Raw genomic sequence first — 14,152 nt, forward strand, 5'->3', positions numbered from 1 at the left:
GGTACAAAAATGATGAATAACGTCATTTTTTAAAACTCTCGTTGATTTGTTTCATTGGTTCTCCAACTTTTTTTAATGCAATCATTTAACAGCAATTTTATATTTAATTCAAAGCAGAAATTTTCAAGTTTTTCTTTTTAATGTAGTACTTTTAGCCCCGCTGCAGTTCCCTGACAGTTTGGGAACCACTGCTCTTTGCAAATCATTTAAGTGATGAGGCAAACTTTTATGTGAATGGTGAAGTTAACAAACAAAACCACCGCTATTGGTCTGACACTAACCCACATTGGATGGATCCCTCCAAGACTGTTGGACAACAAAAGTGATGGTTTGGTGTGGTATATGGGGTACAACGATAGTGGGTCCATTCTTCATCAATGGAAACCTCAAGGCCACTGGATATTTGAAATTGCTACATGATGATGTGTTTCCCTCTTTATGCACTGAAGCTGGCACGTTCCCTGAGTTTTTCCAGCAAGATGGTGCACCACCACATTATGGGTGCCAGGTCCGAGCATTCCTAGATGAACAGTTTCCTGGAAAGTGGATTGGTCGTCGTGGGCCAGTTGAATGGCCCCCAAGGTCTCCCGATCTGACCCCCTTAGACTTTTATCTTTGGGGTCATCTGAAGGCAATTGTCTATGGTGTGAAGATACGAGATGTGCAGCACCTGAAACTACGGATACTGGATGCCTGTGCTGGCATTTCTCCTGCGGTGTTGCTATCAGTGTGTGAAGAGTGGGAGAAGAGGGTTGCATTGACAATCCAACACAATGGGCAGCACATTGAACACATTTTATAAGTGGTCAGAAACTTGTAAATAACTCATGAAAGAATAAAGTTACGTTGAAACCAAGCACACCATTGTTGTTCTTGTGACATTACCAATAAGTTGATGTGTCACATGGCCCTCTTCCTATTGAAAAAACAAAAGTTGTATCCAAGATGGCCGACTTCTTCTGCTCGGGTCTTATTTTCTACAGTTGACAGGCTAACAAACCCTCCTGTGTCAGTGGCAGCTGAACTTCATTCAACCATGGCCTGCAATGACTTTGCCAAATTCTTCACGAAAAAATCCAAAAAATTAGACAAGCAATTGGTACATCAACAGCAGATCCAGGATATGTACTGTGTCCACCAAAAAACTGTTTAAACACCATGAAACAGTTTCAACCTATTAACAGCAAAGACCTGGAGGACATCTTAGGTCAACTGAACTCCTCCTCCTGCTGTTTAGATGTCCTGCCAACAAGTTTTTTCAAAAAGGTCTCAAAGACTTTAGAGTCAGACCTGTTACAGATCGTCAACTTTTCTTTATTATCAGGTGTGTTTCCAGAACCACTAAAAACTGCTGTAATCAAACCTATACTGAAAAAGGACAATCTTGACAAGACACAAATGAACAACTACAGGCCGATCTCAAATCTCCCATTTTTAAGTAAGATCATTGAAAAAGCAGTTTCTCAACAGCTCAGTTACTTCTTAAAACAGAATAACTGCTACGATGCCTTCCAGTCAGGTTTTAGACAGAACCACAGCACTGAAACCGCTCTGACCAAAGTGTTTAATGACATATGTCTGAATACAGACAGTGGAAAAATGTCAGTCTTAGTTTTACTGGATCTCAGTGCAGCATTTGATACAGTTGACCACAACATATTACTCAAACGACTGGAGAACTGGGCAGGTCTTTCAGGAACTGTACTAAACTGGTTCAAAACATACTTAGAAAACAGGAAATACTTTGTATCAATAGGTAACTTCACATCTGAGCAGACAAGTATCACATGTGGAGTTCCCCAAGGTTCCATCTTGGGACCCCTTCTGTTTAACATCTACATGCTCCCACTGGCACAGATTATAAAGAACAACAAAATAAACTATCACAGCTATGCAGATGACACACAAATATATATCACAATGTCACCAGGAGACCGAGGCCCTGTACAGGCTCTTGGTAAATGCATTGAGGAAATTAATGACTGGTTGTGCCACAATTTTCTCCAGCTAAACAAAAACAAAACTGAGGTAATAGTCTTTGGCGCCAAAGAAAAACGATTACAGGTCACCAGAGAACTTCAATCTATACATCTAAAAACCACAAACCAGGCGAGAAATTTGGGTGTAGTGATGGATGCAGACCTAAACTTAGAAAAACACATTAAGACAATAACAAAGTCAGCTTACTATCACCTCAAGAATATTTCAAGGATAAAAGATCTGATGTCTCAACAGGACCTGGAAAAACTAGTCCATGCATTCATCTTTAGTAGGCTTGATTACTGTAACAGCATCTTTACAGGTCTACCTAAAAAATCAGTCAGACAACTACAGCTCATTCAGAACTCTGCTGCTCGAGTCCTCACTAAGACCAAAAAAGTGGACCACATCAGTCCAGCTCTGAGGTCTTTACACTGGCTGCCTGTCCGTCAGAGGATAGACTTTAAAGTTCTGATGCTGGTCTATAAAGCTCTGAATGGTTTAGGACCAAAATACATCAGTGACCTCCTGACCCAGTATGAACCTTCCAGATCCCTCAGGTCATCTGGATCCGGTCTTTTATCAGTTCCCAGAGTCAGAACCAGACACGGAGAAGCTGCATTCAGCTTTTATGCTCCTTATATCTGGAACAAACTCCCAGAAAGCCTCAGATCAGCTGAAACACTCAGTTTATTTAAATCCAGGTTGAAGACTCACCTGTTCTCAGCTGCATTTGAATAAAGCACCAAATCCACACTTTAAGCTTAAATTTCAAAACTTACATTTAACTACTGATTTTATCTACTGTTCTGATTTTATCTGTTTTGATTTTATATACTGTTTTGTTTGTTTGTTTGTTTGTTAATTAGTTAGTTTGTTTGCTTGTTTTAATCAATTTTAAATCATGCTTTTTATTTGTTTTTGTTTCTAATGTCTCTGTAAAGCACTTTGAATCACCTTGTTGTTGAATTGTGCTATACAAATAAACTTGCCTTGCCTCATGGCACCATTAGAGATGGCGCGATACCACTTTTTTATGTCCGATACCGATATCATAAATTTGGATATCGGCCGATACCGATATGAATCTGATATAGTGTTTTTTTAATATCTTGCTGCATTTGTATAAGTTCATACTCAAGTTTAAATAAACAACAACACTAAAGCTATTCTGTTATACCTGTATGTAAAAAACACACTGCACCCAAAATATTTCATAGTTCAGCAAAACTGATCAATCTAATAAACTTAAACCTGCCCATCCTCCCTATTCTGGTATTTTAAAGAGTAAGCAACCTAACTAATAGGGTTGCAAACTCCCAGCAAAAAAAAAAAAAAAAAAAAAAAAAAAAAAAAAAAAATATAACATACACACACACACACACACACACACACACACACACACACACACCACAACAACATAAAAATAAATAAATAGGGAACCACCCCCCACCTCATGATGCTTAATCGATTAATCAACTTTAATTTAATGCACAGAAATAAATTATTTTTCAAGAATAATTAAATAGATTCAACATCTTTCTTCAACAGAACTGCAGACTGCACAGATGGTTCCCAAAGGAAAAAGTACTAAGCTTACTAGGGTATATTAGACTTAACAGTTACTATATACAGTAATGGACTTCTATACATTTTACATCAGATTAAAACTTTGGGTGTAAGATTCAGATAATTATTTATTAAAAGCTGACATTTTAAATGAGAATAAGAAAGAAAAGTATGTCTTTGTGCCCCCTTTTCCCTGTTCATGCCCTATCGGCCCCCCTGGCTAAACTTTGCTAGATCCGCCCCTGCACAGTTACCAGCCGTCAGCTGTAGAAAAAGATCCTGGGTAGAAAGTAATATTAAATAATTCTAACAACAGCTGATCAAGCTTAAACGTGCTGCTGTTGTTCAGCCGCTGGTTTCCTCTTTCTGGTGCAAAGTGGGCCAAAAACAAAGAAGAGAGACGATCAGCTGATCATTGATCAGTTTCATGATTGAAGTAGCAGCAGGAGAGGCAGTCGCTCCATATATCGGTTGTTAAGCTTAACGTGGGAATGCTTTACAAACATTCAGAGATGAACTTACACACTTGCTTTACTTCTCTCTGGGAAAACTTCCTCGGAGATGAAATGCTGGTTGGTAGCGAGGCTCAAATACACACAGCCGCTCTATCACGTGACCACACTGCTCCGACGTGCTACGGTTATGAGCAGAGTTACGCCGTGTCGCAAGTTTTGTGAGGTGCTTTTTTGATATTTAATGGATCGGATTACATTTTTTATTTCTCTCCGATCCAGTAATTTACGTCAGTATCGGACCGATACCGATACGTAATATCGGATCGGCCCATCTCTACCCACCATGGTCACCACCCACCTTGAGGAGTTTGCCCCCTCACATATACTAATGTGCCACAAACACGGACTTTAATATCACCAACCATTCCCATTTATTCACTGTATCCATATAAATGGCCCACCCTGTAGATAATCCGGGATATTTTCATTTTTTTGATCAAATAAAGTTGGCAATAAACCACAAAGGTCTGTGAGAGATGGAAATGAGCATCTTGTGTGACCACAGAGGTCCTGACACACTGATGCTCTGATTTGTGGTTATTTATACTTTTTTAGATGCCCAAAAATGAGATCCGATAAGGGAACTGATACTGAATGTGGTTTAAAAAAGTTTTATGAAATCCCAAACCAGCCAAACAACCTCCAGAGGAGAACCACTTCCTGTCTGCCTGCTGATTGTTTACTATTTGCTGTATAGTGTCTGTGACGACGCGTATTCGTGATGCATTATTCAGCTATTTTCAGTAACGCCGTCTCGGTCCGACTCTACTTGCACCGAGATAATTATGGTGACAGATTATCTCCAACAGTTGAGTAAATGCATTCACACAGCTGCACACACGCCCTACTGCAACACTACTATTAATACCCCCCCTACACACACACACACACACACACCTTGCAGTGTGTATGCAAAAAAGGCATGAAAGCTCCAACTGTGATCTGCTTCAGTAGCTCCACTCGCTGAGTAGAAATAAATGAGATCTGATGCAACAGTTACCCCGTTTGAGTGCAGACAGAGGGGGAGGAGGTGATACCCGCCAGCAGCTGGGTGTCACAGAGCGGTTAAAACAAACAAAAAAACAAGCAAACCAGGAAGTAAAACCTGCCAGCAGTGATGCACGGCAGCACGCTGCCTGAAGCGCATGCAGACAACGAACACATCTGCAGTAGCCATCTGATGACCTGTCCGTAATCTATCTGCACATCTAATCACCTCACAGTCTATGCATCCATTCATCCATCAGAGCTGCTGAAGCTGCTTATCTGCCAGTCTTTCATAGTCAGCCTGCAGGACATTCAGAACAGCTGAAAGAAGCGTCAAGAATTAAAGAGAAACCAGTGAAAACTTTTCAGAGGTGCAGACGATTCCTTCAGTGTCTGTTTGACTAAAGAACCAATGAAAGAGTATAAAAATAGCTGCTCGCTGTTTTTCTGTCCATCTACAAACAAGTGTCTCAACTTTAATTTCATGACCTATGAGCTGCCAATAACATCACATCTGCTCAAAATCACAACTGATTATTCCACCAAGTCCAAGGATTTACTTTAGTTTACTGTGTCAGCAGTCTGATATAAAACTGTCAAAGTAAGAACCGACTGGTGGGAAATAATAAAGTGTTATTACCTATAATAGTAGGACAAAATTTGTCAGGAGCAAACCACAGCTTTGTCTTCATTAGTCATTATTGGCTCAAACTACTCCTTCAAACAAACTCTGAGAAACCACAGAGTGAAAAATGGTCCAAATTCTTTCAGCTAAAAACGATCCCCGTGTTCTCCCAAAGCTCCTGCTGAGGGTCCACCACAAACGCCATCGAACAGCAGGAAGAAGACGCCAAAAACAGACCAAACATCTGAGAACCTCCGTCCACAAGACGAGGTTAATCAATAATATGTTATTAATATTAGGGCTGCCACGATTAGTCGACTAGTCACGATTCTTCAACGACTGATTTTTTTTTGATCCTGAAATCATGACGCATCTCATCGTTGGTGAGAGAACGGAAATGAAGTCGAAGCTTCAATCAAGCAAATGAACAGAAGATCAAAATGAATCGACAGAGGAGGAGGAAATGCGTCACGGCGGGCTGATGTGGTGATCACAGTTGTGATAATTGGGCTGAAACAATGTTTTATCACATTCTGTTTTGTTGTAGTGATCTTTACACACGTTGGTTTCTTTTTGCCTTTTTTGGAGGTTTTTATGTCGAATGATGTAATGACAGGAAGTCAGCCTGCATCAAACATGTAAAATACTCAAAGATGTTGAAATTGTGAAACTGTGCAAGAGCAAAATTGAAGCTTAATCATGTTGCTGTTACATCTGTAGCCAAATGACATGACAGTCATTTTTACATTAAATGATAACCTATCGACGAGTGTTTTTCAGCCTCAAAGCAGCACCCCGGGGATGTGACTGCACACATAATATCTAAACTCTGACTAATCTATACGTGCCAAACACTCATTTCCCAGTATGGCCCTCAGAGAAGATATCTAAGTCTTTGCTCTATGAAGGTCACATTCTTGGGATGTGAGGATGGTCTTGTTTTTGAAATCCTGTTAAACTCTGCAGGAAACCCTGTGGACTTTATTTCCTCACCGCTTTCCTGCAGGTTCTCTCCCGGCGACTGATGAATATTACCTGTCAGGTGCAGTCGTCTGCTCCAGGACAGCTACACCATAAAAAGAAAACCACACATTTGCAATGCAAATGATCTCCTGCCTGATTTACATGTTGTTTTCTTTACTCCGCTTCGCAGGTCCAGATCTCGATGTGAGGACGTTTCCCTCCTCCGCGCAGGCTCTGGTCGAGCAGCCCTTCATCCAGGAGCTGCAGAGTTCCCCCTCATGTTTCACCTCAGACCCACATGTTGGATACCAACTTCAGGGGCCCCAGTACGGTGCCCAGGTGAACCCCAGAGCCTTTGACTGCCCCAGCATTCAGATTACCTCCATTGCTCCAAACAACCATTTGGAGCCCGACAGTAGCCAGGATGTTTTGGCAGTGGGCGGGGCAGAGGGGGGTTACAGCGACGCATCCTGGTCCAGAGACCAGCTGTACCTCTCTCTGGAGCCCCGCTACCGGGATCCGGCTCTGTGCCCGAGCCCGTGCAGCAGCCTCTCCTCCAGGAGCTGGATCTCCGACCTCTCCTCTTGTGAGTCTTTCTCGCATACCTACGATGATGTGGAGGGGGAGCTACCTGATGCCGCCCGCCTCGCTATGGGTTCCCCCCTCAGCTCGCCTTTTGGTTCTCCGGGCTGTGGGGGCGGAGCCTTTGGGGTAGAGCTGTGGCAGCAGAAGTACCAGCATCCTTTGGCCTTCAACCCGGCGCTCTCGCCCCATCAGTCACCTCGCCAGTCGCCCCGCCAGTCACCGTGCCACTCTCCTCGAACCAGCGTGACAGATGAGAGTTGGCTCAACCGCCGGCCCACTTCCAGGTAGATATCGCCATGGAGACCAGATGTCTTAATTTGGTTCATTTCAACCATTTCAAGATAAAATCACAACAGGACCCTTAAGTAATCGATACTTTAAAATTAAAAAAATAAACATATTATTATATATTAATAAATAACGAACTCCTAATAATTAACTGAATAGTCAGAGTTGTGATTAAAGGTGTGAATTTTGGGAAGCGCTTGTTTAGCGAGTCAGGGGACGTTGCATTACTTTGCAGGTGGGTTTATGTTTATTAAACATAAAAAGTGTTTAATACATGGAAGGAAACACTGCCTAACCCAGGGGTCGGCAACCCGCGGCTCTTTAGTCCTTATAGTGCGGCTCCGCGTGGTTTGGGAAAATAAATTAAAGTATTTAGCTGAAGTGTATTTTATTTATGTTCTTTTTTAACTTGTAGTTCTACATTGGCAGATTATTGTGATATTGACATATAAATATAAAATTATATTTTATTATTTTTTCATCGCTCAAAATAAGCGTCACACGCGTGGAAGCCGGTGTAGTCGCCGAAACGCCGTGCATTTATCGAGACTTTCAACCCCAGGTAGGCCAATTATGGATCTTCGGATCCACATTATGTCGCAGCTGTTCTCCACCGTGAACTATGTTAAAACAAACACGCTCACGCCTCACAGACGACAGCTTACAGTCCTGTAAAGATGAAAGTGACTTCGTACAGCCCCGACCTGCAGACGCTGTGCGCAGAGGTTCAGGAGCAGAAGTCCCGTTGTAAACATATCACGGCAGACCTGATGACGTTTGCATGAACACGCTTTTCACACACGGTTGCTGACGCACACAGCCCGACACACACCAACACAACAGCATAGAGAGCACAGACTTAAGGCGGCGAGGCGTGATTGCGGGTGCCGCTCAGGTGCGTCCGCCTCCCCTGCAGCGGCGCTGCAGACCACGCCCCGCCACACACATTAACCAGGTAAAATACATATTTAGGCAGAATTTTGAAATATCTATTTTTCATTTTTTAGCAGCATAGTTTGTTTTTTCCAATTATTTTTTAAAAGTCAGGTCAAGGCTCCAAAAGCCCAAAGGCGATACAACAGTTTTTGTTTCTGGATCATTTTAGTTCAGCTTTGCTTTTGTTATATTTCTTTAAGAGTTCAAAATGTGTTCATTACATAAATAAAATGTAATTTTCTCTGTAGCACTTCATGGATTTCATAAGCAACACACCTTAGTTGTTCGCACAAAGGTAAAAACAATATGTACAGTGTTATCTTCGTTTTAGATGTCAACAAGTATTTGCAGCTCTGTTTTCTTTTGCGTGGAAACCGGCTCCAAATGGGTCTTAAAGGTTGTGACCCCTGGGCTAAACACGTTCAGATGTGCATGTCTGAGTCGTTGATCCCGCTCTTTCTCAGGCCGTCATCCAGGCCAACCTCCCCCTGTGGTAAGAGACGCCACTCCAGCGCCGACCCTCATGCGCGCTCTCCGTCCCCTCACCACTCACCCAGCCCCACACCAGGCGCCTCCCCACGGGGCAGCGTGACAGATGAAACCTGGGTGGGAAGCCCTGCCGGCGCCCTCGGACCCCTCCTCATGTGCGGATTCCCTGAGCTGGACGTTCCCTCCAAGACTAGGAGGACGTCGGGGAGTCAGTTGGTCCTCCTGGCAGGTCAAGTAGACGCCAGTCTGGAGTCCTTCCAGGATCCTCCCGCAGAAGAGGGGCGGGAACAAGAGGGCCTGGCCGAGCTCTTCCTTCAGGTGCCCTCCCACTTTACCTGGAACAAACCCAAACCCGGAAACGCCCCTCTGTTCAGGTGGGCCTTACAGCATTCAGCAAATAGATTTGGGTGTAGTTCGGTTACTAGCTGATGATCACATCTGTTTTCTCTGCCTTCAGGACCTCATCGCCCCCTCCTTTGGACTGGCCTCTGCCCAGCCAGTATGACCAGTGCGAGCTGAAGGTGGAGGTCCAGCCCAAGTCCTACCACAGGGCGCATTACGAGACGGAGGGCAGCCGCGGATCCATCAAGGCAGCTGCTGGACATCCTATCGTTAAGGTGCGTCCTCAGTATCACTTTCATATTAACCTTTTTTGTCACAGAGTTTGTTTAATCTAAGCTTGTTCTCGATTTACTTTAAGGTGAGTTACCTTGGCACTGACTTAACATGTGAGATTCAAGGGTATTATAGAAATAAACTGAAATGATATTGGAGTCTTTAAACTAATAAACAATAGAATAAGGACGCTCGGGGCACTGGTGCAAAAGTTTACTGAGGCAAACTACAGTGAGAACAGCCACTAAGGCTATTACCAGCTGAAATGAAAGTAAGAGCTTTCAGTGTTGGTGTGATAGAAGAGGGTGCATGTGATGGGTCAACATTAAAATAAAAACTGGATGCATTTCCACTGTTCTCACCACAGCCATGTTGTTAGTCAGATAATGCCATTAAAATGCTCCAAAAGGCTTCAACAGCACAAACATATCCCGCCTAACAGACAGCTAGCAGCTACAGCGGTCTGGGGTCATGTCCACACTAATCGTTTTCTCTCTGTTTTGACCTCCCGTCCACACTGAGACGCCGTTTTCAGTCAAGGAAAACGCAGCGTTTTGAAAGCGCTCTCCAAAGCAGATGCATTTGAAAACGCAGTTTGTGCGTCGCAGTGTGGACAGCGAACCCAGAGCCTTTTTGAAAACGATGACACATTGTAGTCATGTGATGCAGTCATGTGACCAATTAAACTAGGATAGTGGAGGGTATTATACAGCAGTTGTTTTGTTTGACAGCCCTATTAAAGATTAATATCAGTCTGTACGCGCTTCAGAGAGCTTTTCTTCAAATTCTTTATTTCTCACTCACTTTTGCAACTTTGTACTTTTGTGTTACTCGCAGCAACAACTCCACCTCATTGTGAGTCCATTTAAAAAACTCGGTGCTTTTCCTCGACATTTTGCCGCGACATTTCAAAGAGCCGGAAATTAAATAAGCTGCAGGCTGAAATGAGGCAGGCCGAATCTTCTTGCGTTTTGCGCTTGCACAGTACTGAAACGTAAGCGTTTTCGGCCGTTTCAATGTGGACGCACAACTCTGGGAAAACGACTGAAAACGCTAGTGTGGACGCGGAGCGTTTTCAGACGAAAACGCAGTTTTCAAATCTATCCGGGCCAGTGTGGACGTTGCCTGTGCCACCATCCACCTGTCAGAGGCCACGCCCCTAATAATGCAAATTTTAAGGCTTCACACAGTTTAAACAGGTGAGTCGTTATGAAGGGTGAAATTATCTTTAAAGACCAAAACACCTTTTCCCCGTTTCATGCTATAAACGTGTTTAATACTGCTGTAACAATTTAACATGGGAGTCTATGGGGACGTCTGAGGCCTCTAGTGGCCATTAGAGGAACTGCAGCTTTGACTTCGTTTTTTTGTTTAGGCTGTGGTAAGTTTAGGTTTCTGAAAATGAAAACAGTTCAGGTAGATGAAAACAAGCTTCTGTGCCTGCTCGTTCAGTTTTTGGTACTCTTCAAACAGTTAAGTGTGAGTCTGTGGCATAAATAATAATTTTAATAAAAAGCTGAAAGCATCGAGCCTGTGGTGACCCACGGGAGATGAAATCACAGGTCGACTGAGGTTGCGTGCTTTGCCGATGTGTCGAGTGAGCAGCCCCGCGGAGCCTGTGGATCAGACAACAGAGGCGGCCTGAGACAAGTAAAGCCTCCATCAAGGCCTCGCATGTAACGGACACCAGCAGGGCTATTCTGGGTGGCACATTCTCAGGCCGCCGCCAAGGCTAGAAAAGCTTCCTGCTGCAAGACGTGCTAAAACTCGCAGCGTTTACTGTCGAGAAAAGGGACAACAGGTCACACAGGAAGCAGATAATCACACTCAGGGCTGCTGTTTAATTTGTGAAATCTACAAAGGACGACAGAGCTAGGGCTGTTCTTCAAATTCTCTTTGTCTATATTTCCTCTCATCTTAAGATGAATGAGGGTAGAAACTGAATGGTACAGTGACCCCTATCTTTATGATGAAGCAAATACTTAACAAGACAATATTAAAAGTCTTTATAAAAGGATAAGGCAGCTCACTATGCAGATGATTTCTTAACTGCAGGTCTGTAAATGTCACGATCAGTCGGGCCGTTTTCATTTTTTCATTTCCTCGTCCTCCAAGAGATCCCAGCATTTCCCAGGATCCCTTTCCCGGTTTTTAAACCTGTTCCAGTTTAAATGCTGAATCATATGCAATCAATCATCATCAGAACTTTTCATGGCGAGACCTTTTATTGGGAAAGGATCTGCATTTCGACCTGTAATTACAGTAGGTCTAATAAACGAGTCGTATTCTCAGTTACATGTCAGAGTCAAAACAAGAGAAAGGACCGCACTACTGTGGGCTACACCCAGGTGCCCCACCACATCCACCTGTTTTTGTTTCATTTGTCTTGACAGTTAGACATAAATAGTTGTTTTTATTTACAAGTTTATTTGAAGCAGTCGCTAATTTGGTGACTTTTGTTATAAGTCTGTAGCGCTCGTCCTGTTAAAACAGTTTCTAGTGTTTGCTTTCATTTATGGTTATGACACAGGCTTTTTGTTTGGACTTTTTATATAACAATTGGAGGTATAAATGTAAGCCAGGCTCACCTGTCCAAAGGTCAAAAACACACATAACACCTCAATCAATCAATCAAGGCTTTATTCGCCACGTGCAGGTTGCCCTGCAGTGCCCTCTAATACTCACTAAGGAGGAAATTTGCAAGAGATTAAAATAGTAACTGTTAGATTTCTCTTTCAGTTCTCCTTCTTTTCCTTCTGCTAATGTGACCACAGTCGTTTTCTCTCCGTCTCAAACATGCTTCATGTGTTCACTCCAGCTTTATTTGTGGCCGGGAGCTTTTCAGTTCAGATATCACACTTTTGCTTTGCGATAAGCTTTTTAACATCAACACCCTTCCTGAGGACGTGTGACCCCAATGATCAAGGCCACTTACAGCTGAACATGCACATAATGCTGCCTCCTCCGTGTTCGGAGGATATTGTCATCAGGCCTCTCCTCCTCTGTAAGTTATTCCTGGTTTCATCTGTCCAGATGTTTTTGTGTTGTTGTTTTTCTACCTTTCAAGACAAATATCACAAATTGCTTTGCAACAAAATGCTAAAAAGCAAATGCTTTGTCTCCTTTAGCTCTCAGCCTTGACGCACAGGCCCTGATCACATGACCTTAGGTCACGATGTAAATGGCCTGTATTTATATAGCGCTTTACTCGTCCCTAAGGACCCCAAAGTGTTTTACATATCCAGTCACACACACATCCACACACTGGTGATGGCAGCTACATTGTAGCCACAGCCACCCTGGGGCGCACTGACAGAGGCGAGGCTGCCGGACACTGGCGCCACCGGGACCTCTGACCACCACCAGTAGGCAACGGGTGAAGTGTCTCGCCCAAGGACACAACGACCGAGACTGTCGGAGCCGGGGCTCGAACCGGCAACCTTCCGATTACAAGGCGAACCCCCAACTCTTGAGCCACGATCGCCCCAGTACGTTGGTAGTTAACTACTCTCTGATGTAGAACAAATCAATCAAATCTTCCAGAAAATGTGGCAAGAGGACCAAGAGTTCCCATTACCCTTGGACACAAACAGACTTCTTTGTTTTTTTCAATTGAGAAAAGTCTCAGCGATCTAAGTTTTAGTGGAATCTAAGCAAGATCTGTAACATCCTGGGGCTTTACAGGATGTCATCAGCATAGAAGTGACGAGAACCTCGAGAGGAGAACCTCTCCAAAGCAGAGCCTGATACACCCACCCAGTATCTCCACCTGTCGAGCATAATGTGATGGTCACCAGTGTCACAGGTAGAGCTCAGGTCCAACATTAGCAGGAGTAACTGGAAGCTCTCGAAACTTTACAAAACCAGAAAGAGGTTTTTGAACAAAGATGCAGGCAGATGTTTCCAGTTCAGTAAAGAAATGGATACAAATCTTTCCAAAATAACAGCTGAGCTGGAGTAAGAACAGCTGGCAGGCAGGAAGATGCTGAAGGAGAAAAAACATTTCTCCCATTACAGGAAATTTCCAAATAATGTCCTGGGATTAGTTCCTCTCTGAAACCAGTTAACCAGCCTAGTGATGGCCTCCCTCACTTCATCTCTTTGGACCTCATGCTGAGAGTGAACGGCTAACACATGGAATCACCTCCAAGTCTTTTATCTGCTTAAGTTCTCCTGGATATTATTTGGATAATATTTAGGAAGTAGGCTTCACCAGACCATGAAACTTACTCCTGAGCCTCTGAAAATGGGCCTCTGTATAAAAGCGACGGTACTTCCTAAACAGCTGATGCAGGACTTTTGTTTGGTGGTAAAAATGCATCATTGTCCAAAAACCATCAAACCATTCCTTTAAATAAAGGTCTGACCACTTGCGTCTATCCCTCAGGTGGCCTTCATGCTAAACTACACATCTGTGTTTTTCCCCATGGAAAAATTCCCTGCACTGATCCAGCCAGCACGAAATGAATCATTGTAAAACTGTACTGTGAGATATCACATGTCGGCTTCACATCCAACAGTTTAAAGTAATTTGGAGTCCAGAGCGTGACGTTTCAGGTTGCAGTGGTGTCAAGGTGTTCGTCAGGATGAGCAGCTGCTT

General features: G+C 43.4%; 1 protein-coding gene across 1 annotated transcript in view; it reads left to right on the forward strand.

The window, feature by feature from the left end:
• Positions 1-14,152, forward strand: part of nfatc3b (nuclear factor of activated T cells 3b) — a 42,860-nt gene that overhangs the window by 17,963 nt on the left and 10,745 nt on the right. The window contains exons 2-4 of the mRNA XM_042226397.1: positions 6,830-7,508; positions 8,913-9,311; positions 9,395-9,554. Coding sequence (XP_042082331.1) covers positions 6,830-7,508; positions 8,913-9,311; positions 9,395-9,554 — 1,238 coding nt within the window. The remainder of the gene's footprint in view (positions 1-6,829; positions 7,509-8,912; positions 9,312-9,394; positions 9,555-14,152) is intronic.

This window comes from Haplochromis burtoni, unplaced genomic scaffold (assembly GCF_018398535.1).
Source record: "Haplochromis burtoni strain Fernald_Lab_line unplaced genomic scaffold, NCSU_Asbu1 Contig_210, whole genome shotgun sequence".
Taxonomy (NCBI): domain Eukaryota; kingdom Metazoa; phylum Chordata; class Actinopteri; order Cichliformes; family Cichlidae; genus Haplochromis; species Haplochromis burtoni.